Source organism: Sorex araneus, chromosome 4 (assembly GCF_027595985.1).
Source record: "Sorex araneus isolate mSorAra2 chromosome 4, mSorAra2.pri, whole genome shotgun sequence".
Taxonomy (NCBI): Eukaryota; Metazoa; Chordata; class Mammalia; order Eulipotyphla; family Soricidae; genus Sorex; species Sorex araneus.
The window spans coordinates 135,166,666-135,190,758 of record NC_073305.1 but is presented as its reverse complement, the minus strand read 5'-3'; the positions used below and the strand labels follow the sequence as shown (position 1 = coordinate 135,190,758).

Sequence of the window (24,093 nt, the reverse complement as noted above, 5' to 3'; positions counted from 1 at the left end):
TGAATAACCTTTTCCATTGCCCTTCTGGAAGATGTGATAGATCCATCAGGATGTCAGAGGGTAGTCATCTTGGTCTTATAGTTGGCGAAAGACAGGTGGGTGTTGTGAATACTTTTCCTGGCTTTGCCACATCGGCCAACATTGCTGCTCTTCTCTCTTTGAGGTCTTCCTTTATCGCTTCTTTGCACAGCTTTGTGAACTTGGACGTTAGCTTGTGGTTGCCTGATGCTCGAGCCAGACCACATTGGTGAATTAGCTCGAGAGTTTTTGAAGACAGGCGACTTTTTGTGGCTTTCTCTCTCTCTGCATTCCTTGCACAATCATGGAGGTGCTTAACTAGTCGATCATATTCCTCATTGATGTTGTCAACGACATCTTCCCATATTGCTGCAGTAGTGCTAAAGAGCTCCCAGTTGGTGGTTGTTCTGGGAGCTCTCTTCTTAAACTTTGCAGCCCTTGGGGCCGGAGCGATAGCACAGCAGGTAGGGCGTTTGCCTTGCACGCGGCCGACGTGGGTTCGATCCCCGGCATCCCATATGGTCCCCCAAGCACTGCCAGGAGCAATTCCTGAGTGCAAAGCCAGGAGTAACCCCTGAGCATCGCTGGGTGTGACCCAAAAAGCAAAAAAAAAAAAAAAAAAAAAAAAAAACCCAACAACTTTGCAGCCCTTTCTCCCCGCTCCATGAAGTAGAATTTTGCACGAAAGAGACAGTGGTCTGATCTTGTTTGGAATTTTGGGACAAAAGCGATATCGGTCAGGCAAAACTGTCGACTGAATATGATGTCGTCAATTTCATTGTGGAACTGTCCACCGGGAGACTCCTATGTACCATGGATGGTCTTGGTGAACATGATTTACTCAGTCTTTCAACCTGTTTGTTCCATTCTAGGCCATGGGTTCATATGTGGAGTGCTTCAGGTGACCTTCTAGGTCCTATCTCCGCATTAAAATCACCAACAATGACCTTCTTTATAGAACTTCTCCAGCTCCATGTAGAACATCTCAATTTCTTCTTCGTCGTAATTGGATGTTGGTGCAGAGATGAAGATAGAAACTGCTGGCAACGAGCTACATGTATTCAAATGTAAGCATACAATTTGGGTTGTTAGGCATTCAAATGAATCAATGTTCATGGCCAAATTCGTGTTGACAAGGACACCGATACCACCACTGCCTCTACTGTCACATGTTCCAAGGAACAGTTCTTCTCCAGTGTTGAAAACGGCACGATGTGTTCGATGTCTTCTCATCTCAGTCAATCTAATGACATTGTACTTGATCTTCCACGCTTGCACCATCAGGTCCTCGATGGATGCTTCTGATGCCAGCCTATGTGTGTTAAAAGTGCAGACAGTCATTTTAGTCCTTCTTTGTTTTAGCAGCCTCGTTCAGCCGTGAGATTTTATCAGCCTCTCCTTGTTTGTCCTTCTAAATGCTGTTATATTGGGGGCTCTTCCAGTGTCAGGGGAATGAGGCCCATTGTTGTTACTGTTTTTGGCATATCGAATATGCCATGGGTAGCTTGCCAGGCTCTGCCATGCAGGCGGGGTACTTTCAGTAGCTTATTGGGCTCTCTGAGAGAGATGGAGGCTTTTAGGGTGGCCTCCAATTGCCACTATAGGTGTTCTGATGGTTCACACCATATTTGAGTCCTATCAAATATGGTGTGGTAATGATGGAAAATGGGTAGGCCCAAGCTCAGCCCGAGCAAAGTGGCCTAGAGTGTGGCGGCAGTTGACATATACTATAAAATTGTTTGCATTGTTTTAAATTATAGTATTACTGCAGTTCAACTTAGACTTACAACAAAATATCCTAAAGTTCACAATTCTCACCATATTTTGTGATTATTTATTCAGTCTGTAATATTCTAGACAAAATTTTTCTTGGCTAAGTCCTTATTAAAGTTTTATGACAATCATACTTAGGAAAAACAAAAACAATAAAATAATATATATCAAATAGAAAACTCATATTATTAATAAAGGTAACTCTAAAATGTTTAATTGGGAGAAAATGAGATTTTAGGACATATCTGAAAAATTTATATTCCTGGGCTGGAGATAATTTAGCAGGCTGGGGCATGCTTTGCATGCAGGAAGCCCAGAGTCCACTTGTGGCACCCCATGGTACCTTGAGTTGAGTGCGTCCCAAATCACACATACACATGTATAAAATTCATAATCTTTTAAAAAAAACTAAAGTTCATAAACAGATAAAACTATGAAATTTAATTCTGAAAAATTTATGTAGTCTTTTTTGTTCTTGTTATTGGGCCATATTGATGGTGCTCTGGGACTATTACTGCTCAATCCTCAGAGATCACTCCTGGTACTGTTAAGAAAACTCAGTGTCAAGAGACTAAACCCACAACTCCTGCATGCAAAGTATGTGCACTGGTCTACTGAGCTATCTCTCTGACACCAAATATATGCAGTCATTTATAATATACTCTTTACATCCATTCTAAAAGTAAAAAAACTAAAATCAAGCAATACATGAAAAGCATTGTAATTTACAAAGCCTTTGCCTATCAAAACTAGTGTGAACCTTTAAAAAGTGGCAGTATCTAAATCTATCACAATGAGATACCACTTTACACATAAGAATGGCCTATAGCAGTTTCTGAAAGTGGGCAGTATTACTCGCCCCTCTCCCCCAGGGCAGGAGGGTGCTGGAACAATCCAGGGGACAAAAGTAGCTTTAGGTACAACTTGGGGTACTTTCTGCTTGTTCACATGAAGAAGTAGACTTTAGGGTGAAAGAGTTCATGGGCAAAAGTTTATTTAGCCTTACATGCAGCCTACCCAGATTCAATCCCCAACATTGTGACTCCCTGTGCACCGCTGCATGTGGCCAAAAACCAAAACCGGTGGTACATTTCCAGGTGACTTTTTTTCCCCCCTGAAAATGGGGTTGTAGATAAAATAAGTTTGGAAACCTTAGGCCTATATCAAAAGGCAATTGTTGGCAAGGGTGTGGAGGAAATTGGTGTTGGTGAGCAGAAGGGTCTTTTGGGTTTTATGATGGCAATGGAATGTTGATGTAGATGTAACAATTATATACTGATAAAGGTTCATGAAGTTAAACCCTTGAAATTCCATAGCACTACTGCAAACCAATAAGTCAGTGAAAAACTTCAAATAATGAAAGATTACAATTAGTCTCTTTATTCTGGACGTAAAATAAGAAATGAGAGTGACACAAAGTTGAGAAATTATACACCCTGAGCTGGATGTGAGTGACTCCAGAATGGAGTGCACTCTAGTTATTTTTAAACACATGAGCTAATAGGCAAAAATTTAAATGACTTGCCTATTGTCATATGTCTAAAAAAAATAACAAAACTGAAAACCCAAACTCAAACTCAGGTCCCAGACTAAATGTGTTCTCTTTATTTCTACATTGCTTTCCATAGATCACAAATGTGCCAAATATTCCCTATAGTCAGCACCAGATAAAGATATTAAAAGAAGGGCTGGAGCAATAGCACATTGGGTAGGGTGTTTGCCTTGCACGCAGCCAACCCGGGTTCGATTCCCAGCATCCCATATGGTCCCCTGAGCACCGCCAGGAGTAATTCCTGAGTGCAGAGCCAGGAGTAACCCCTGTGCATCGCCGGGTGTGACCCAAAAAGAAAAAAAAAGATATTAAAAGAGGGATTGAAAAGATAGTATGCTAAGATGCGTGGCATGCACATTGCTCACCTGGCCTGGATTCCTAGCACTCCATTATAGTCCCCTGAACACTGCCAGGAGTAATCCCTGAGCAGAACTGGGAGTAAGTCCTGTGCACCACCAGGAGTGGCCCAAGAAACAATATATACATGTGTATTTTTTTTTTTGAGGGGCCACAGTAGGCAGTGCTGAGAGACTACTCCTGGTATATGGTGCCCAAGGGCCTGAGCATTGCTAGGAATGGGCCTCAAGTACCAGGAGTAGCCCTTGAGCACTGCTGCATATGATCCAGAAATAAAAACAATGCAAGAAAATGAGTGAAAGACCACAGTGTTTAGTTATTCAACAGCACTTGGAATGTCTGCCTAAGTTATATACTAAATATTGTAATGTTCCTTCAAAAGTAGCTAAAGGGAAAGGGGAAATAATTGGATTTAAAAGTTGAGCTTGGGGCTGGAGTGATAGCACAGCGGGTACGGCGTTTGCCTTGCACGCGGCCAAACTGAGTTCGATTCCCAGCATCCCATATGGTCCCCTGAGCACCGCCAGGGGCAATTCCTGAGTGCAAAGCCAGGAGTAACCCTTGTGCACTGCCAGGTGTGACCCAAAAAGCAAAAAATAAATAAATAAATGTTGAGCTTTACTAGCTTTACTTCACATAATCTGTATTTAAGAAATTGGATATTAAACATTTGACAATAAGGGTGCTCACTAGAAAGTACAAGAATTTTAAAGAAATAAAACTGTTCCATGGACAATATGATTGCCTACACAGGAAAATCTAATACAATATAACTTACCTAGAAAACGCAATTTAAAAAACATAAAGAGCCAGAAAACATAAGAACCACAAAAATAATACCAAATAAAAATTTATAAAATCTTGGGGGTGAGGATATGGTTCAAGATAGAGCAGATGGCTAACATGTGTGCAGCCCTAAGTTTGATCCCCAGCACGATATGCCTTCCACCCACGGGATGATCAACTTGTTCCCAGGACCCTTGAGAACCACCAGGCTAAACAGCAAACTCTCTGTCTGAGTTCTGAATCGCCTGGCTTAAGCATTAGATAGGCACACACTGCAGGGCTGAGCAATCTTTGGAGTAGCCAAGATTCATACCCCTACCCCTAACCCCAGCATCACCACTGGGTGTAGGCCTTATAAAATATGTAGGGGGGAAAAACAAAAATGCAAAACAAGACAGGATTGTTCTCCTAGCTATTAAAACTTCATAGAGCTTAAAATTAAAGGTCTATAAAGTAAAATAGTGATATTGGGAATAGGTGAGACAAAGAGACTGTTAAAACAAGTGTTCAGGAACAGTGGTATATGTGTGAATTTGGTATATGAAAAAAAGACTTTTTCATGGGAGAAAAAATGAACAATTCACAATTTGTGCTAAAATAGCATGCTACCCATATGACTAAAAAAATAAACAAACATAACCCCAGGCTGGGGAGTTTGTACAGGTTTAAGGTGAATGCTCTGCATGTGGGACCTTGCACAGTGGACAAGGCGTTTGCCTAACACGTAGCTGACCTAGGTTCAATCCCTAGCATGCATATGGTTCCCAAGCACCTCCAGGTATAATTTTGCAGAGCCAGGAATAATTTCTCAGCCTGAGCACAACCTGGTGTTGCTCCCCCATTCTTAGCCTCCAGAAAAAAAGAAGGAAGGGAGGGAGGGAGAAAGAAAAGAAAAAAAAAAGCAAGCCTAAAAATATAGTTTTGCATACTTTGATCCGTGGCACACAGTCCCGAGGTGACTCTGTGGTGCTGGGAATCTTAGCATGTAGCACTACAAGTCCCTGAGCACCACTTGGTATATCCCTGGAAACCCTGAGTACTACTGGAGTGTCCCAGGTAATCCCTGGTACCACAGAGCCTGAACAGTAGCACATCTTTGGGCCCTCCATAAAACTACTGGACCTTGCATAAAACAGGTGGCTGAGAATCACTGAAGGGACTTCCCCAGTTCCCTTTCTTGCTGCCTGTGATAATTTGGTTATGGTGCACATACAGATTTGGTTATGGTACACACAAACTTAGTGGTGTGCCGGGGACGACCCACTTTTAGATCTGGTTGCACAACTCAGCAGCAGTCACACACTTCAGTTGTAGTGCTGTAGTTCTGGTTGAGGTATGCCAGCAATAGCACACGGTGCTGTCAGGGATCCCAAATAGTGTCAGAGTTCAAACCTGTGGCTTTATCAGCTTCACCATTGCAAAATGAGAGCCATGACCAGGTCCCAGGAAACAGCTTTTCTTCCTTTTTTAAAAACTGAGATTCTTGGTTTCCAATGCCATGATTTCTCATGTACATATTGCAACACCATGCCCATCATCAGTGTACCAGAAAAATAGCTTTTAAAGACTGAAAGGAATGTGATACAAACCAACCTTAAATCAATTTTCATTATGCATCTAGGGGACCAGTGAGAAAATCCAATGGGTAAGGCAAGAGTAGACCCAGGTTTGATTCCGGGCACTCCATAAGGTCTCCTGAACATCAGGATTATTCCCTGAGCTCAGAGCCAGGAGCAAGACCTGAGCATCACCAGGTGTGACCCCAAAATAACAACAACAAAAAAAATAAAAAATTATGTGGGGGAGATAGTTCAATGGGCTGGACCGCACGGTCTGCATGCAGGATCTCTGCACACCAATTGAAGCCAACCTTGACCACCAAGCAGGGAATAGGACCTGACCTGGCACTAAGGTCCCAAAACAAAACAAACATCTAAGAATAAAATAAATTCTAAAGATTCAAATTTTCAAAGACTTTTACCTGGGTAACACACATATATATAATACTTGGTTGACAAGGTATCTTCCAAGACAAAATATGAAATATCTTGAAGGCAAACCAGCTTATATCGCCAAACAGTAATTGGGATAATTTTCTTAACCCCCATAAAAGTTGCACTTCAGACATCATATACTATTCCAATGATTTCAGTATTTAACAATAAAGATGAAACTGGGAATAAGCCATATGCAGATTTTTGCAAATCTGAATGACTAGGTAGAAAAGTGGAAATAGAAATATAGACAAATAACCAAATATTCCAACTGAAAAATAATATAGTCTTAACTAATATAATCTTAACTAATAACTTGCAATGTACAGCACTTGGCTAATTGCATGTTATCAACAGATAACAGGAAACCAGGGCTGTTGTTGCTGTCTCTGGAAGTGTTCCAGAAAACGCTCTACCTGACTATCATCTTGAACTGACTTCAAGGAACACTTCTTAAGAACATTTATATGAAGATTATGTACACTCATTTCTTGAAAAGCTTTTTCACCTTGTAATGTTATTGATCAAATGTATACTCATTTCTTTTTTTTTTTTTGCAGGTCTTGCTTTATATATTTATTATTATTATTTTTTAATTTCATTGAATCACCATGAGATAGTTACAAGCTTTCATGTTTGGGTTACAATCTCACAATGATCAAACACCCATCACTCCACCAGTGTACATTCCCCACGACCAATATCCCGGGTATACCCCGCCCCCCCTTTCCCACCCTCCCTTTGCCTCCATGGCAGACAATATTCCTCACTCTCTCTCTACTTTTGGGTATTATGGCTTGCAACACAGACACTGAGAGGTCATCATGTTTGTCACATTATCTACTTTCGGCATGCATCTCCCATCCCAACTGGTTCCTCCAGACATCATTTTCTTAGTGATCCCTTCTCTGTATACTCATTGCTTGAAAAGCTTATTCACCATATGAAGTTACTGATCAAAATAATAATTTAAGGTCAGCAGATTCTTAATAAAATCTTACTTCTCACAAAAATTCAATTACAAAATTATTTGTGTAATATATGACTATAAAATTTCTAAATGATAATGTAGAAAATCTGGTGACTGGGATTAGCAATGACTTTTAAAATATAACAGCAAAAGAACCGTTTTAAAGAAAAAACTAGTACCTTTTCTTCACTAAAATCTCAAGTTGTTAAGAGAATGAAGAGATATTGTACACTGGGAGAAACTTAAAGAGTGGTATCCAAAATATATAAAGAACTCATAAAAATAAGAAAATCAGCCATACCATCTAATTAAAAAATGGGTAAATGATCTACACAGATACCTCACTTATTTGCTATAAGCAGAGCAAATAGGTATATGAAAAGATACTTCATATTAAAGGTCATCAGAGAGCTGCAAATTAAAATGAGATACCACTATTTAGCTACCAGAATGGCTAAAATCCAAAACACTGGCCATGCCAAAAGCTGGAGAGGTTGTGGAACAACCAGAGTGCTTATTCACTGCTGGTACAAATGTCAATGTTATAGCCACCTTGGAAAAAAGCTAAACCGATTTCCACAAAATATAGCAATCATATTACTATCTCAATTTAAGTGAAATGAAAACTTATAGGCACACACACACACACACAACCCACAAAAAACACCTACACAAAAATATGTATAGCAGCTTTATTCATTATTGCCCAAAGCTGGGAGCAACCAAGATGTCCTTAAAGATGCAAATGGATAAATTGTGATATGGTCATGAAATAAAAAGAAATGAACAATAAAAAAGACCAATATAAGAAACAAACACTATTACTGTAAATTATGTGCTTAAATAAAAATACAATAAATAAAACCAAAAAAACATCTTCAACATATAAATAAAATTAGATACAAAAAAGGGAAGAAAATAGAAATTAACAATCAACCCATTAGAAGGCATAAAAGAACCATGAATGCATATTGCTATATGTAGAAAAAAATCTGCTGACTAGGATTAGCAATGACTTCTAAAATATAACAGCAAAAGAACAGTTCATTAAAGAAAAAACTAATGAACAGGGTACATCCTGTATGATTCTAACCATAAGACATAGGAAAGGCAAAAAAGATTGGTGGCTATTAAGAGGGCCAGGGAGTAAAAGGGAGGTATGAACAGCTGGAGTCCAGGGGATTTTTAGGGTGGTTAAATTATGATACTGCAATGGTGAATACACACTATACATTTCTGTCAGAGCTCAGAACTGTAAAACACAGAAGTGAAGACTAATGTAAATTATCTATTCTAGTTTAAAAACAAAACGAAAATATCAAATTCAGCACCCCCCAATTTACTAATGAAGACTGAGGCCCAGAAAGATCAAGAGACTTGCAAAAAGTACTAGTGATGGCTCAATTATAGAATACAAGTCATCCAAGGGTAAGGCCTGTGAGACCTCAAGTTTGATCCCTGGCTCAACATGATATGCATATGTGCAATCCAAAAGGCTCTGCTGCTTAGGATCCCTAAGGCAAAATAAAGTATATCAGGGTGCCACAACAAAAAATGAGACACCCCCACCCCCACACCACCTCAGCAAGCACATCAAAAGTGCAACTCCTGAAGAGCACCACAATCGTGTGAGCACTATACCCAAGAGTGAGATTCTTGGTCATCAGAAACAAATATGGTCAGAGCATGGGCTGAGACCATGTCTTGCTTGAATGCAAGAGGCCTGGGTTCGATCCCTGGCACTGCATGTTTTTCCAAGCACTGGCCCCAAGTACCACTGAGTATGGTTCAGGAATAACAACAACAACAACCACAACCCAGTGGTGGAATAAAAGGGGAAAGGGTGTAAAAAAGAGACTGGCAAATAGTGACACCCACATACAAACAAAGGACTCAGGCCACAGCTGCTATTATTCTGGCTAAAGTTAAGTAACAGGGCAGTAATGTAAAAATAAGGATAACAGTATTTACTTATCTGTAAAAATAAGGATAATATTATGTACTTCAAAGGGTTATTTGGAGGCATAAATAAACACATTATCTTATTAATGACTGGATTTAGTATGCTAAATATGTCAAAAATTTAGACAGGAAATGGAAAAATATGGAAAACTGGACAACTGGACTTAAGTTTATTACACAAAATTATTTTACTGGGACTTAACAAGCCTATGAGGTAGGTAATAGCCTCCTGGATCAAGTATTTTGGAGAACTACAATGGGAATGTGAGGCAGAGAGAACAACACTGGAAACTTCATGAGAACATATAACAAATATAGAACAAATGAACTGCTACAAAAACTAGAAAGGATAACAGTCGTCTGCTTGGACTAGAATGGTTAGGTAAGACCTCTGAGAATAAGTCTTCTGAGATGAAGCCAAAACAGTGAGAAAACAATGTGAAAATCCCAGCTGAGAACCTTGGGTAGAAAGAAATAGCATTTGCAGATTCTAAATTTGATACAGTCAGAGGACAGAAATATAATAATATGAATGTATTTTACATGTGGGAAAAACCAAGGTTTCAGAATCTGTATGAGGTAATAACAAAAACATGAACTTGAGGTTTAACTTCAAATTTCATGTTCTTTGGAGATGTTATGGTCCATAAACCTAGTAAGATCTCTTCAAAATATATTCATATTAGATCTCAGCAATCAGGATTCCTAAAGTGACTTTTACTTTAAAAAATTACCAACCTAAAGAAATTCTTCTGAATTTTTTTTTTCAGAAATTTTCAGCAATTCTCTGAATTTCTTCTGAATGTTTTTCTGTTGCTGCAAAAGGTAGACACTAAAATAACTCTAAAAGATGTAAACTATCACATTAAATAAAATGTTCTGGTTAATAATTACATTTTCCCAGACCATCAAGTCTGTAAAGTTGTTATACCATATAGACAAGTTACTGTATAAGTATGGTGCTTTCCCCCTTCCTCTGAGTTGGTATGATAATGATTGTACAAAATGCCTGCCTGCAGTGCTCACCAGTCTCACACTAGGATGCAATACTCTCCTATCTGGACACTATACTCAAGAGTAGGCATTTTTTAGTCATGTTCACACAATACTGTTTTAGTGTGTGCTTGGGGTCTTATGTTAGTCACAATTCCTGATTTATGGTACCTGCACAGCTTTTAGTCGTGTATGTGTTCCTATGGTGCAGTCAAAATTACCTATTATTTAGGCACAGCACAGCCGACAGGCTCAAAAAGCAGTGGAGCCAGGATCATGCCCAGCACACCAAAAACTCAAGATCATACACTGGCAGACATTTTAGACCTCTGAACTATTCCTGTGCCTAAACATGGTGTCTTTAATAATTTCCATAACAAAGCTTGACACTGAGTCTTTGCTTGAGGATATAAACATTTATGCTTATTTAAAAAAATTAATTATGGTAAATTTCTCCAATTAAGAAGCTTAAAATTTCAAAACATCAGACCAGATACATAGCACAGCAGTAGGGTGCTTGCCTACCCATGTGTGAGGAACTGAGTTTGATGCCTAGGACTAAAAATATTCAAGGTATTACAAAAGCTGTCGCAAAACTTAAAACACAATTTCCAAACTATACATTTCTTGAATTATGTAAGATATACAATTCAAGGATCACATAAAATTGTAGAGCATGCCAATAATAAGTGCACGACTAAAAGCTGTGCAGTCCACTTGAGGGCCTGAAGGAATAACATGGCTTAGAGCACCTACTCTGCAAATATGTGGTCGAGTTCAGTTCCCTGGTGCTCAAAATGTTGAGTGTAATTCTGGCAGCTCTATTATCTGTAACCTGGCATTGCAGCAAGCAATAGCAGAGGGTACTGCTGCCAGGTATGCCAACTCCACAAAAGGAGCATAATACTGATTATCATAACTTAAAAAAATAGATTTGCAAATGTCATGGCCAGGAAGTGTAACTTCTGGTGAGCACTGCAATGACCCCCAATTAGCACAACTTGCTTAGTTGTTCCAGCATGAAGATATCATTCCTCAAGCTATTTAATGTATTTAATATATAGATTTTTTCTTCATTTGTTTTTTGTGGCACAAGCTAAGTCCTACTGTCTTACTCTGTACAACAGAGAGGTCTAACCTCGAGGAAGACCGGTATCCCACGTCCTCTGCTTTTATGGGCTTGATGACATGGCCTAGCTTGGTGACGACCTTGGGTATAATCAGCTTTTGGAAGGCTCTCGGGGTGTTCCATGTAGATCCTATAGGGGTCTGGATGGTTCTTTCAAATTGCTGATAGTGGGTGAACGGGTGTGGGAGCATCTGTACCTGATGAGCTGCCATATGGATGTTTCGCTTCTCAGTGATAATCACATTTGCTAAATTTTTGTCTTTCCTTGGAGGACCTTCATGGACTTTAATGTGAAACCGACGTCTCTTCTTGGCACTGGGCTTTAGGCCTGCACCATCCCACTCACCCCAGCCAGGCAGAATCAGGTCCAAGTCCTTTGGCTTACTTGTCTCCACAGCTTCTCTCTTCTCTTTCAGGAAGTCTCTAATGACGTCATCCCCGGCAAAAGCTTCCTTTACCACCTGCTTTTGGGCTCTCTCTTTTTCATCTTCCAATTCTTCTATTGTGGGAACAGCCAAAGACTTCACAGAAGGAGATTTTGTAGTTAGGAGGTTCTGCAGATTAATCATTTGTTCCTTAGTTTTCTTCTTAGGTGCATCAGGATGATTTCTTGGCTTCCTCTTTAACTGCTGCCCTTTTGACTCCGACCTGGGAAGCTCCTTATTTTGACAACACCTCTCTTTACCCAGTACATCTAGTTCTTCTTGAGTCTGTGCTCTCTCCAAACTCTGGAGCAATAGAGGTTCCTCTTCTTTCTCGATTAGTGACTCACTCTGAACCAGTACAACTGTCTTCCCTAAACTCACTTTTTGCTTTCTGGAATCATTTTCCATGCTTAGTTTCTGAGACTCTGCCCTCAATACACACAGTACCTCCTGGCAGCTAGAATACTTTGCTTCTTGAATGCCCACTGGTTCGTTGTCCTGGTTAGGCCTAGACTTTTGCCAGAAAAATTGCGTTTCTTTAGATCCTTGCGGTGAAATTTCTTCTTCTGCCACTGGTCTTTCTTCTTTCTCTTTCTCAGAGGCCTCCTGTACCAAAGGCTTTAAAAGCTGTTTAGGGTCCTTCTGGATTTCATTCTCGTATGCATCACCCATTGGTCTCCCAAGTATCCAGGGGTTCTGATCCACTTCATTCGTCTGTACCTCATTCGCTGCATCAGGAAAAAGGTGTTCACCTGCTTCCTCCACACTGCCTTCCTCTACTTCCTCATTCTCCGAGGCTACCTGGAATTTCTGTGCCAATTCTTTGTTCTTGGCCAACTGCACCTGCATAGCCTGGCGAACTTCCACGTCAAATTTGGCCACGATTTTTTTTGACTTTGCCCACTTCCCACTACTTTGGTGCTTAAGGTTCATCCGCTCCATTATTCTGGCTGTTTTGATTTTTTCCAGTTCTTCCAATGCTGCTGAAGGACTGACTTTTGATAACATCTCAATCTCGTTCAGGGTTTTCCTACCCTTTCCTTTCTTCAGCATTTTATGGTGTTTTTTGCTTCTGATTTTTTTTTCTCTTCGAGCCCTGGCCTCGTAATAGGACTGCAGAGCCCGGGCCCTCTGAAGCTCTGCTCTGTACATCTTAGCCTCTTCCAGGCTCATGGCTTTGAGAGAGGCCTTTTCCTTGGGAGTTAGTAAAAGATCTGTTACTGGTTGCTTCTTCTTATGTAGCAGATTAAAAAGTTCTTGCTCCAGTGGAGTTTTTGCTTTCCAGCCACTGAGCACATGTTCAATAGGAGCAAAGGCTGATGGCTCCTTATTCATGGGAAAAACCAGCTGCTCTGCTTGCCTGTTCTTCAGAACAATGGGATCCCATTTGGAAAGGGCTTGGGTGGTTTTATTGAATGTCACTTCTCTGTGGATTTGTTCAAGTTCTTCTTTGTTAAGGGGTAACTCAACTATCTTTTTTGATTTGACTCTCTTGAGTTGCTTTTTAACATTAGCCAGTGAGGGTGACATTTTAGTGGGGTCAAGTAGATCAGAAATAACTAGTTTTTCTCCTGACCCATTAGAACTGATATTGAACTCTGATACCTCCAGACTAGCCTCAGATCTCTGGACCAAATTCGGCCTTGTCTTCCCATCAAGGGTTCTGATTGCTTCCAGAAGCTTCTGGTGCTTTCTTTCTTCATCACTATTCTCATCTTCACTGGCACTCAAGGGGTCATCATTTGACAGGTCATCTAATTCTTGCTGTTGGCTTAAAGCGAGAAAGCTCTTGGCAGCCTGGTTCAGACTCATCTCAGCAGCCTGTCCCTTGAGTTGGCTGTATATTTCTTAAGGGAGGTTCATATACTGCTGTATACTTGATGTTAAGTGAGTTTGTCCATTGTAGGTTTTCAGTAAATAATGAACAAATGAATGTAAATGTCTGGATTTCATCCCTCCATTCCCCTGCAATTGCAATGAAAAAGGTCACTGATGAACTTCTGATGGGAAAACTGCATTGCCATCTTTAATAAAGAAAGCCCAGATCCTCTGATGTTCTATCTATGGAAGAAGAATCTTCACATGCAAAAGAGCAGCAATTCTAACTCTTGTCCTCAATATTTACTTTAATTCTTTAAGAACTCATTATCACTATCCCCCTCACTTGCCTCAATGGAAAAGAGTAATGTTCCCACTAAAATGCTCTTTTCTAATTACATCTATAATTATAACTATTTTTTATAAAAATATATATATACCACAATACAACACAGATAAAGTTGATATTTAAGACTTTTACCAAAGTTTGGGGATAATAATAGTTAAAATCACAGATACCAAAAGGAACCCTGACAGTATAAGGAGTTGAGATTTCCCTCCTCCCACCCACCCATCTCCAGCATTTTTAGGCCTGATTAGTCCTAGTTCCTAATTTACCTTCACTTGTAAGCATTATTTAGCATTATTTTAGATCACCACCCAGTAATCTACACTTACCACATCCTTTCTTAAAGACTAAACCTAAGAAAGAGAAATCCAAGATAGATTGGTAGCATTCTGAACTACTAACTATTCCTTCTAGAAACTTTGTAATTTTTTTGGTTGTCCATCTCTTGGAAATTCTTTTCCTCCTCTGATGTGCCTACCCTGGCATTTTCTTATCCTGTACCCTTTCCATAGCTAACTGTATTTGCACCATGATTATAATATAATGATAAGAATAAGCTTTAGATTAACTTTACCATTTTATTATCTATCACTTGTATCACTTATCATTCTGTTGCTCATTGATTTGCTCGAGTGGGTGTCAGTAACGTCTCCATTCGTCCTTGTCACAGCTAGTGTAGCCAATAACAGTAGTGTATGCCAAAAACAGTAACAATAATGGGCCTCATTCTCTTGAGCCTGAAAGAGCCCCCAATATGGCAGCATTGAGAAGGATAAGCATGGAGAGGCTGATTTATTTTCTATCACTGTATCGCTGTCATCCCATTGCTCATCAATTTGTTTGAGCGGGCACCAGTAATGTCTCCATTGGGAGACTTGTTGTTACTGTTTTTGGCATATCAAACACGCCACAGGTAGCTTGCCAGGCACTGCTGTGCGATGAGATACTCTCGGTAGCTTGCCAGGCTCTCTGAGAGGGGCAGAGGAATAGAACCGGGTTGGCCATATGCAAGGCAAACACACTGTATGCTGTATGCTGTGCTATCCAGAACGAGCCCGATTCATTATTTAAGTAAAGAAAAAAATGATATATGCAAAAAAAAAAACAAAACCCATGCACTCATCAGTAACAGAAAAGAAAACGCAACTCCAAGAGGCAAAAACCTGGGGAAAACTCAAGTTCTAATGTGAAAGTTCTCATAGTTTAATGCTATGAGACAATTGAGGGACATCATACAACTTCTTTTGTTCTTATTTTAAACTCTGCTACCAGTTGATTTCTCAGATAATTTTCCTATAGAGAAAACTCGGGCTAAGCAGATACAGGGAGAAGGACTTTCATTCATTGTTGGTGGGAATGCCGACTGTTCCAGTCTTTTTGGAAAACAATCTGAACATTCCTTCAAAAAACTAGAAATTGAGGAGCTTTTTAGCTTCTTTAAAAACTAAAGAAGCTAAAATTGAGCTCTCATTTGACCCAGCAATACCACTTCTGGGAATATACACTGGGGCCCCAAAAGAGAAAAACCATCTACATTTCTATGTTCATTGCAGTACTACACACAATACCTAGAATTTGGACACAACCCAAGTGCTGGAGAACAGATGACTGGATAAAGAAACTATGCTACATCAACACAATGGAACACTACACAACTGTTAGAAAAAATAGAGTCATGAAATTGGCTTGTAAATGAATGGATATGGAGAGTATCATGCTGAGTGAAATGAGTGAGAAGGACAGACATAGAATGACTGCACTCATTTGTGGGATATAAAAATAGTTTTAAACTAATATCCAAGGCCAGGAAGACTAGTCAACGGTTGGAAGCTTGCCACAAGTGAGTTGGGCGTAACAGGCAGTTAGGATAAAGAAGGTACCAGTATGACAACAATAGTTAGAAATGCTCACTCTGGACAAGAACTCAGTGTTGAAAGTAGGTAAAGGGATATACGTCATAACCATTCAGTATTCATATTGCAAAAGCACAATGCGAGGGAGAGAAAGAGAGAGAGACAAACACAGAGAAACTGAGAGGGGAGGGGGAGTGTGCCTGCCACATGGTGGGGAGGACTGGGGACACTGGTGGTGGGAAATGTACACAGTGAAGGGATGGAGGGATGGATGCTGGAACATTGTATTACTGAAACCCATTCATGAATAACTTTGTAATTGCATATCTCACTGACCCAGTTAAAAAAAATAAACACGAAAAGAAAACAAAACAAAACTCTGGCCAGAAACCAAACCTACTATTTGGCAAATATCACAAAGTATACTGTGAAGCTAGTATCCTGTGTCTTGCATAAATATAAATATGCATACACATATTTAAGTACACACACACATACACATATGTACACACTCAGTTCCAAGTCTTAAAAACTGGTGTGTGAGCAAAACTATATTTCTAAGCTCACAAGACTTAAAAACTCTGGTTTTTAAGTAACTTTCTAACAAACAAGTAAAGGCATGTTGTATAGTAAGAATTTATAGTAACATTTAGACACATCAGAAAAACTTCTTTGGGAAAGTGATACATGAGTTAAGATCTACAGAAGAATTAAGAGGACAGAACACTCTGATCAAAGAAAATAGTAGAGGTGCCGCAACCACACTCACCAACTATTCTCTCATTCAATTAAATACTCATCTGGTTTTACTCTACTAATCTCAAGATGACTGCCATTGCTACTAAAAGTAGTAGTCAATTACCAATTTTTATCCCATTGACCAGAACAGTACTTAACATAATTTAACACTCATTCCTCCTTAATCACTTTACTTGGTTTCTAGAATGCCACATTATGGGTTTTCTTCTGTTTACTGGCCACTCTTGCACAGTAACCTTTGCAAATAACTCCAAATCAACCCAAACAATCTAGGATGTCTCTTTTTATGATACAAACTATTCTCAGACCTTAAATGCTATCAAAATCTAACTATGAAATCCAAAATTCTATTTAGATCCTTATCTTTCCCTATGTCCAGATTAAACTACCAACTTCACATCTCTACCTAGATGTCTTACAGGTATCTTAAACTTAAAATAGCCAAACTGAATGCCTGATCTCCTCAATCCCACATATAAATCTCATGGTCTTCCCATGACAAATGGCAATTCCTTTCTTTTAGTGTTTCAAGCCAAAATCTTTGTTATTTGTGAATCTTACACCTTCAATCTGTCAGCGAAACTGCACTAATACATATCCAAATTCTGTTCGCTTACTACTGCCTCTAATGCTATCACCACGATCAATGTCAACCCAATTATACCATCTGGATTATTTATTTGATTTTCTAACTAATATCTTTACTAATCCTCTTGCTTTCTCTTGGCCTGCCTATGCTCAACATGATCTTTTCTTCATTTTGGATCATATCCAAGATCACATACATGCAATGCATGTGCTCGATCACAAGTATAGTCCCAACCTCAACACAATTCTGAAGGAGCTATTTTAAAATGCCAGATCACACACTCATCTGCTCAAAACCCTTCAAGGCTTTTCTATCTCAAGTCTTTTCCCTTGTCTACATTACCGCTTTCTCTGTGACCTCATGTTATTCTCTTTTGCACTCATTGTGCTCCAGTCATTTACTTCTAAAACTTAAGTTCTTCCTTTGTTCCTACTTAAGACCTTTGCACTGTTCTTTTCACATGAAGTTCTTTTTCCAGGTATGTGCATATATGTATGTGCAATACTCCTCCTATTTCAGGTCCACTCATATCTCTGTTTCAGTGTTATTTTTCAAATTTCAACCTTGAGAAGAACTCTATCTCCCTACAGTCTTGCTTTTCATTCCCTTTCCCAGTTGGTTCTTGCCATTTTCCTGTGACCATTTTATTCACTTACTACTATGTTATGTTTTTATAGTCCATCTCTGCTGAGAAAAAAAAACACAAGCTCTAGGAAAGTAGACTTTTGAAAATTGTGTTGGAATGTATTCAATATACCACCAGATAGTAGACAATCTAACAGATACTTGAATGAACGAATGAAAAGAAACAGACAAGTGACTGTGACTAAAAAAAAGATATGCACAAGATGCAGAAAACCAAATCAAACACCTGGAAATTAAACAACTTGATGTTGAACAATTAGTGGGTCAGGAAGGAAATCAAGGAAGAAATCAAAAGGTACCTGGAAACAAATGAGAATGAAGACACGAGCTACCAGAACCTGTGGGATGCAGCGAAAGCCGTGTTAAGGGGAAAATTTATAGCTCTGCAAGCATTTCTCAGGAAGGAAGAAAGGGCCCACATAAATAACTTGACTTCACAGCTTAAGATTTTAGAAAAGGACCGAAAAAAGGAGCCCAAACCAGGCAGAAGGAAAGAAATAATAAAACTTACAGCAGAAACCAACGACATGGAAACCCAAAAGACAATCTGAAAGATCAATGAAATCAAGAGCTGGTTCTTGAGAAAATAAACAAGATTGATAAACCACTAGCAAAACTCACAAAGAGAGAGAGAGAGAGAGAACCCTTATAAACCGAATCAGAAATGAAAAGGGGGATATCACAACAGAAACCAAAGAAATTCAAAAGGTCATCAGAGACTACTTTGAAAAATCTGTATGCTACCAAACAAGAGAACCAAGAAGAAATGAATAAATTCCTGGATTCCTATAATCGCCCAAGGCTGAATCAAGAAGACCCGGAATACCTGAACAGTCCTATTACTATCAAGGAAATTGAAACTGTCATCAAAAGTCTTCCCCAAAACAAAAGCCTGGGTCCAGATGGATTCACTAGTGAATTCTTCCAAACATTTAAAGAGGACCTATTGACAGTTCTTCTCAAGCTTTTCCAGGAAATTGAAGAAACAGAAACCCAAACAGTTTCTATGAGGCTCATATATACCTACTACCAAAAGCAAACAAAGACACCACAAAAAAAGAAAACTACAGGCCAATATTCCTGATGAACATGGATGCAAAGATTCTCAAAATATTAGCAAACAGAATTCAACAACTCATCAAAAAGATCATACACCATGACCAAGTGGGATTCATCCCGGGGATGCAAGGATGGTTTAACATTCGGAAATCAATCAACATAATCCATCATATCAACAAGAGAAAAGAACCATATGATCATATCAATAGATGCAGAGAAAGCATTTGACAAGATCCAGCACCCATTTATGATGAAAACTCTTGCCAAAATGGGTATAGAAGGAACTTTCCTCAATATAGTAAAAGCCATCTACTACAAGCCTATGACAAGCATCACCCTCAATGAGGAAAAACTAAGAGCCTTCCTTCTAAGATCAGGGACGAGACAAGGATGCCCACTCTCTCCACTTCTGTTCAATATAGTACTGGAAGTACTTGCAATAGCAGTAGGCAAGAAAAAGGTACTAAGGGCATTCAAGTAGGAAAGGAAGAAATCAAGCTCTCACTATTTGCAGATAATATGATACTATACTTAGAGAACCCTAAAACCTCAATCAAGAAACTCTTAGAAACAATAGACTTGTATAGTAAAGTTGCAGGCTATAAAATCAATACCCAAAAGTCCATGGCTTTCCTATACACAAATAACGAGAGAAAAGAGAGTGACATGAAAAAAGCAACCCCGTTCTTAATTGTGCCTCAGAAAATCAAGTACCTCGGAATCAGCTTAACTAAGGAGGTAAAGGACTTGTACAAAGAAAAGTACAAAACGCTACTTCAAGAAATAGTAGAGGACGTGGGGAAATGGAAAGATATTCCCTGCTCATGGATTAGGAGAATTAACATTGTCAAAATGGCAATATTCCCCAAAGCATTGTACACATTCAATGTGATCCCTATAAGGATACCCATGACATTCTTCAAAGAAATGGAGTGAACACTCCTGAAATTCATATGGAACAATAAGTCCCCAAGAATAGCTAAAGCAACTCTTAGGAAAAAGAATATGGGAGGAATCACCCTCCCCAACCTCAATCTCTACTACAAAGTGGTAATAATTAAAACAGCATGGTACTGGAACAAAGGCAGAGCGACAGACCAATGGAACAGGGTTGAATATCCTGACACACACCCTCAAATATATGATCATCTAATCTTTGATAAGGGAGCAAAAAATGTGAATTGGAGCAAGGAAATCCTCTTCAACAAATGGTGCTGGCAAAACTGGACAGCAACATGCAAAAAAATGGGCTTAGATCTCTCCTTAATGCCATGTACAAAAGTCAGGTCAAAGTGATTAAAGATCTCAACATCAGACCAGAATCCATACAACACAAGGAAGACAAGGTTGGCAAAACTCTCCACGACATAGAAGCTAAAGGTATTTTCAAAGGTGACACACCACTGGCCAAGAAAGTGAAAACAGAGATAAACAAATGGGACTACCTTAAACTAAGAAGTTTCTGCACCTCAAAAGAAACAGTGACCAAAATACAAAGACAGTATACAGTATAATGTATATCCTGCTAAGAAGGATATTCATCCAATACCCATCTGATAAGGGGTTATATCAAGAATATACAAGGCACTGGTTGAACTCTACAAGAAGAAAACTCCCAACCCCATCAAAAAATGGTGGATGGAAATGAACAGAAATTTTCTCAAAGAAGAAATCCAAATGGCTAAAAGACACATGAGAAAATGCTCTACGTCACTAATCATCAGGGAGACACAGATTAAAACAACAATGAGATATCATTTCACACCACAGAAGACTGGCCCACATCCAAAAGAACAAAAGTAACCGGTGTTGGCATGGATGTGGGGAGAAAGGGACTCTCCTTCACTGCTGGTGGGAATGCCGACTGATTCAGCCCTTTTGGAATACAATATGGACGATTCTCAAAACATTAGAAACTGAGCTCCCATTTGACCCAGCAATACCACTCCTGGGAATATATCCTGGAGAGGCAAAAAGGTAGAGTAAAAATGACATCTGCATTTGTATGTTCATTGCGGCACTGTTTACAATAGTCAAAATCTGGTTAAAAACAGAGTGCCCAAAAACAGATGACTGGTTAAAGAAACTTTGGTACATCTACACAATGGAATACTATGCAGCTGTTAGAAAAGATGTAGTCATGAAATTTGCATATAAGTGGATCAACATGGAAACTATCATGTTGAGTGAAATGAGTCAGAAAGAAAGAGACAGACATAGAAAGATTGCACTCATCTGTGGAATATAAAACAACAGAGTGGGAGACTAACACCCAAGAGTTGTAGAGATAAGGATCAGGAGGTCTGCCCCACAGCTTGGAAACTGGACTCACATGCTGGGGGAAAAGGCAGCTTAGATAGAGAAGGGAACACCAAGTAGAGGATGTTGGGAGGACCCATTCAGGTTGGAAGATGCGAACTAAAAGTAGACTATAGACCAAACATGAAGGCCACTCAATACCACTATTGCAAACTACAACACCCAAAAGGAGAGAGAACAAAAGGGAATGCCCTGCTGCAGAGGCAGGGTGGGGTGGTGGTGGGTGGAGTGGGGGTGGTGAGAGGGATACTGGGATCATTGGTGGAGGTGAATGGGCACTGGTGGAGGGATGGGTAAATGATCACTGTATGAGTGACATGCAAACACAAAAGTTCATAAGTTTATAACTGCACTCTCAGTGATTCTCTAATAAAAATTTTTGTTAAAGATATGTACAAACTAGGTGAGAGCAGTACAGTCTAAGTGAGGTGGAGAGGTCTAAAGGAATGAGATGACATTATGCTTTATAGAGAAATTTTGTCCTTAATATAAGGACAGATTTGAATGATTTTAAGAGAAATTTTGATTGGATATGCACTGGAAAAGATCGTTTGGGTTGCTGTACAGAGAAGTAATGATTAAAAATCAGAGTACATATTGTTATTGCGATAGTCTCAGTAAGAGAATATAGAAGTTGGAGTAACTGCTAAGTAGATAAAAGAATGAATCTGAGTTATTTGGGAAATAAACTAGCAAGATTTAATGATAATTTGGCTACAGAACTATGAAGGACATGAAATCAAGAATAATGTTTAGCTTTGGATTTTCACAAGTACATGTATCCTTAACAGAGATTGGTGATACTGGGAAACATCAAATTCCGCAGGATAACCATTAATTTTATTTCAGGCATGTCGAATATGGGATAATTAAGCTGTATCAAGTACATGGATTTGTGAAAGCTCAAAGGTGAAGTTGGATGATCTATTTAATAATCACAAATACCAGTAAAACACTATGTTTAACTGTTTTTCTTGACTGTTCCACTCGCCCCCTTGCCCCACTGTTACATATTCTACCTAATAATAAGAACAGATTTCTAAAAACATCTCTACTCTGCAATGTGAAGAAGTAAATCGAATTTGATTACCATTTCACTTCCTGCCTTTCAAACTACGACTTCTGGCAATAAAAATGATTTTAAGAGCACGGTAACTTGCAAACAAATCGGTGAATATTTAAAACTAAATCTTGCACTCCCTCCCCCAACAGACCCCCACCCGACTCCCCGCCGCTGCACAGCTTCCTCAAAGCTTGCAAAAATTCGTGTCTAGGTATATTGGGGCTTCCATTTAGTCTCACACAAAACGGGCTTGCCAAGCGACTTTCAAAGCCTCGCCTGGGATTAAATCTTGACTGAGCGACTAAAGCACGGAAGATGCACAGGAGATGGCAAACAAAGGGGCAATTGCACTAGGATCCCAAATCCTTCCCTCGAGAGCCCACTAGGCACGGCGGAAGCCGAGGCTGCAGGACAGAGCACTTATTTCCAGCGTATCCCTCTAGTCTGAACTCAAAACTCGTCTCAACGTGCCCTCAGGATTCTGCACCGGGGTAGCCTTTCCCTCGCAGACTATGGCGGGAAAAGAGGGCATTAAAAGGGGTTCGGGGTGGGGAGTTACTCTAAGGGGGAAGCCCTAAACGGTTTCACCTCCAAAACATCAGAGGAAATGAGGAAGGGCTGATCCTGTAAAACGAAAAACTGCGACCAATAAGCCCACAGTGCTCACCACTTCGAGGACCCTCAATCTCCGTCTCCGCTAACCGTCGTAGCCCAAGCCGTCGCAGGGAAACCGTCGCGGTGCCTCCTGGGGGTTGTAGTTTTGGCGCACAAAGACCGCATCAGAGGGGAGCAAAACTACATTTCCCAGAAGGCAGTGCGGGGGAGCCACCGTTCTTCAACCAGGGATTTGGCGTGATGACAGGGGCCACTACTGTCTTGAGGGTCATCTTAAATTTATATTCTCTCTCTACCGGAGTCCCTCCGCGCCCTCTTTCCCTGTCGTGATCGTCTGGTCTGGGATCAGATTTCAGTGCACTTTCACCTAGTACTTTTCTGGCAGGGCTCCAAACAGAAAGGCACCAGAAGGCTCCGCCCTCCCGCCCCGGGCCAATTTAAATAGGTTCCTCAAGGCGCATGCGCGCTGTTCAGTGTGGCGCATGCGCGGCTGCAGGCGGCGGTTGGCGGCCCCGCACGGTCTAGGGGTCTGGAGGTAGTCTGTGGAGGGCGGGGCTTTTCCCCACGGTTTTTTGCCTCGGCGGGTCGCGTCTGCCTGGGCGGGGAAGAGGGCGCCGAGGCCCGGGGCGGCTCCTGGTTTTAGTGCCGGGCGGAGATAGGGGAGGGGCCGGAGGGTGGGGTGGGGTAAGGACCCCATCTCCCTTCCTGCTCCCGCCCTCTGGGCCGAGCCCCACCACCGATGGGGCTGGGCGAAGGGGCGGGCTCTGCGCCGGGGGCCCCGCCGCTCCTCCAGCTCCGCCACCACCCCCGCGGGGATAGCGGGGCCGTCCGTGCGCTGCCCACCTCGAGCTCGGCGGGCGGTGGGCGAGAAGGCGAAGCGAGACGCAGCCGCGTGGTGGGGGTCGGCCCTCAAGTCGGGAATCAGCGGGCTGGGAGCCCCTTTTCCCCTCCCGCCGCCGTCGAGACCGAGGCTGTCGTCCCCCGGGAGCAGCTCGGGGCGGCAGGGGCGGCGGAGCCGGCGGCGAGCCCGGGTCGTGAGCCCGCGGCCGGCGTCGGCCGCGCGGG

The 24,093-nt window shown here is 40.7% G+C and overlaps 2 protein-coding genes across 6 annotated transcripts in view; one reads left to right on the top strand and one right to left on the bottom strand.

The window, feature by feature from the left end:
* The window catches only part of CEP57L1 (centrosomal protein 57 like 1), a 64,006-nt gene extending 40,875 nt beyond the window's left edge, over positions 1–23,131 (bottom strand). Inside the window, exons 1-2 of one of the 5 annotated variants that reach the window (XM_055136552.1) lie at positions 23,081–23,125; positions 11,544–13,924 (exon numbers count right to left, since the gene is read on the bottom strand). In XM_055136552.1, coding sequence (XP_054992527.1) covers positions 11,544–13,771 — 2,228 coding nt within the window. In that variant the 5' untranslated portion in view covers positions 13,772–13,924; positions 23,081–23,125. Of the gene's footprint in view, positions 1–7,496; positions 13,925–23,080 lie in introns of those variants that run through there. The other 4 variants (XM_055136551.1, XM_055136555.1, XM_055136554.1 and 1 more) reach the window with 4 other exon arrangements.
* Positions 23,132–23,517: 386 nt separating this feature from the next.
* SESN1 (sestrin 1) overlaps positions 23,518–24,093 on the top strand; it is a 110,064-nt gene continuing 109,488 nt past the window's right edge. The window contains exon 1 of the mRNA XM_055134642.1: positions 23,518–23,563. The gene's annotated coding sequence lies outside the window, so the exon portion shown is untranslated. The remainder of the gene's footprint in view (positions 23,564–24,093) is intronic.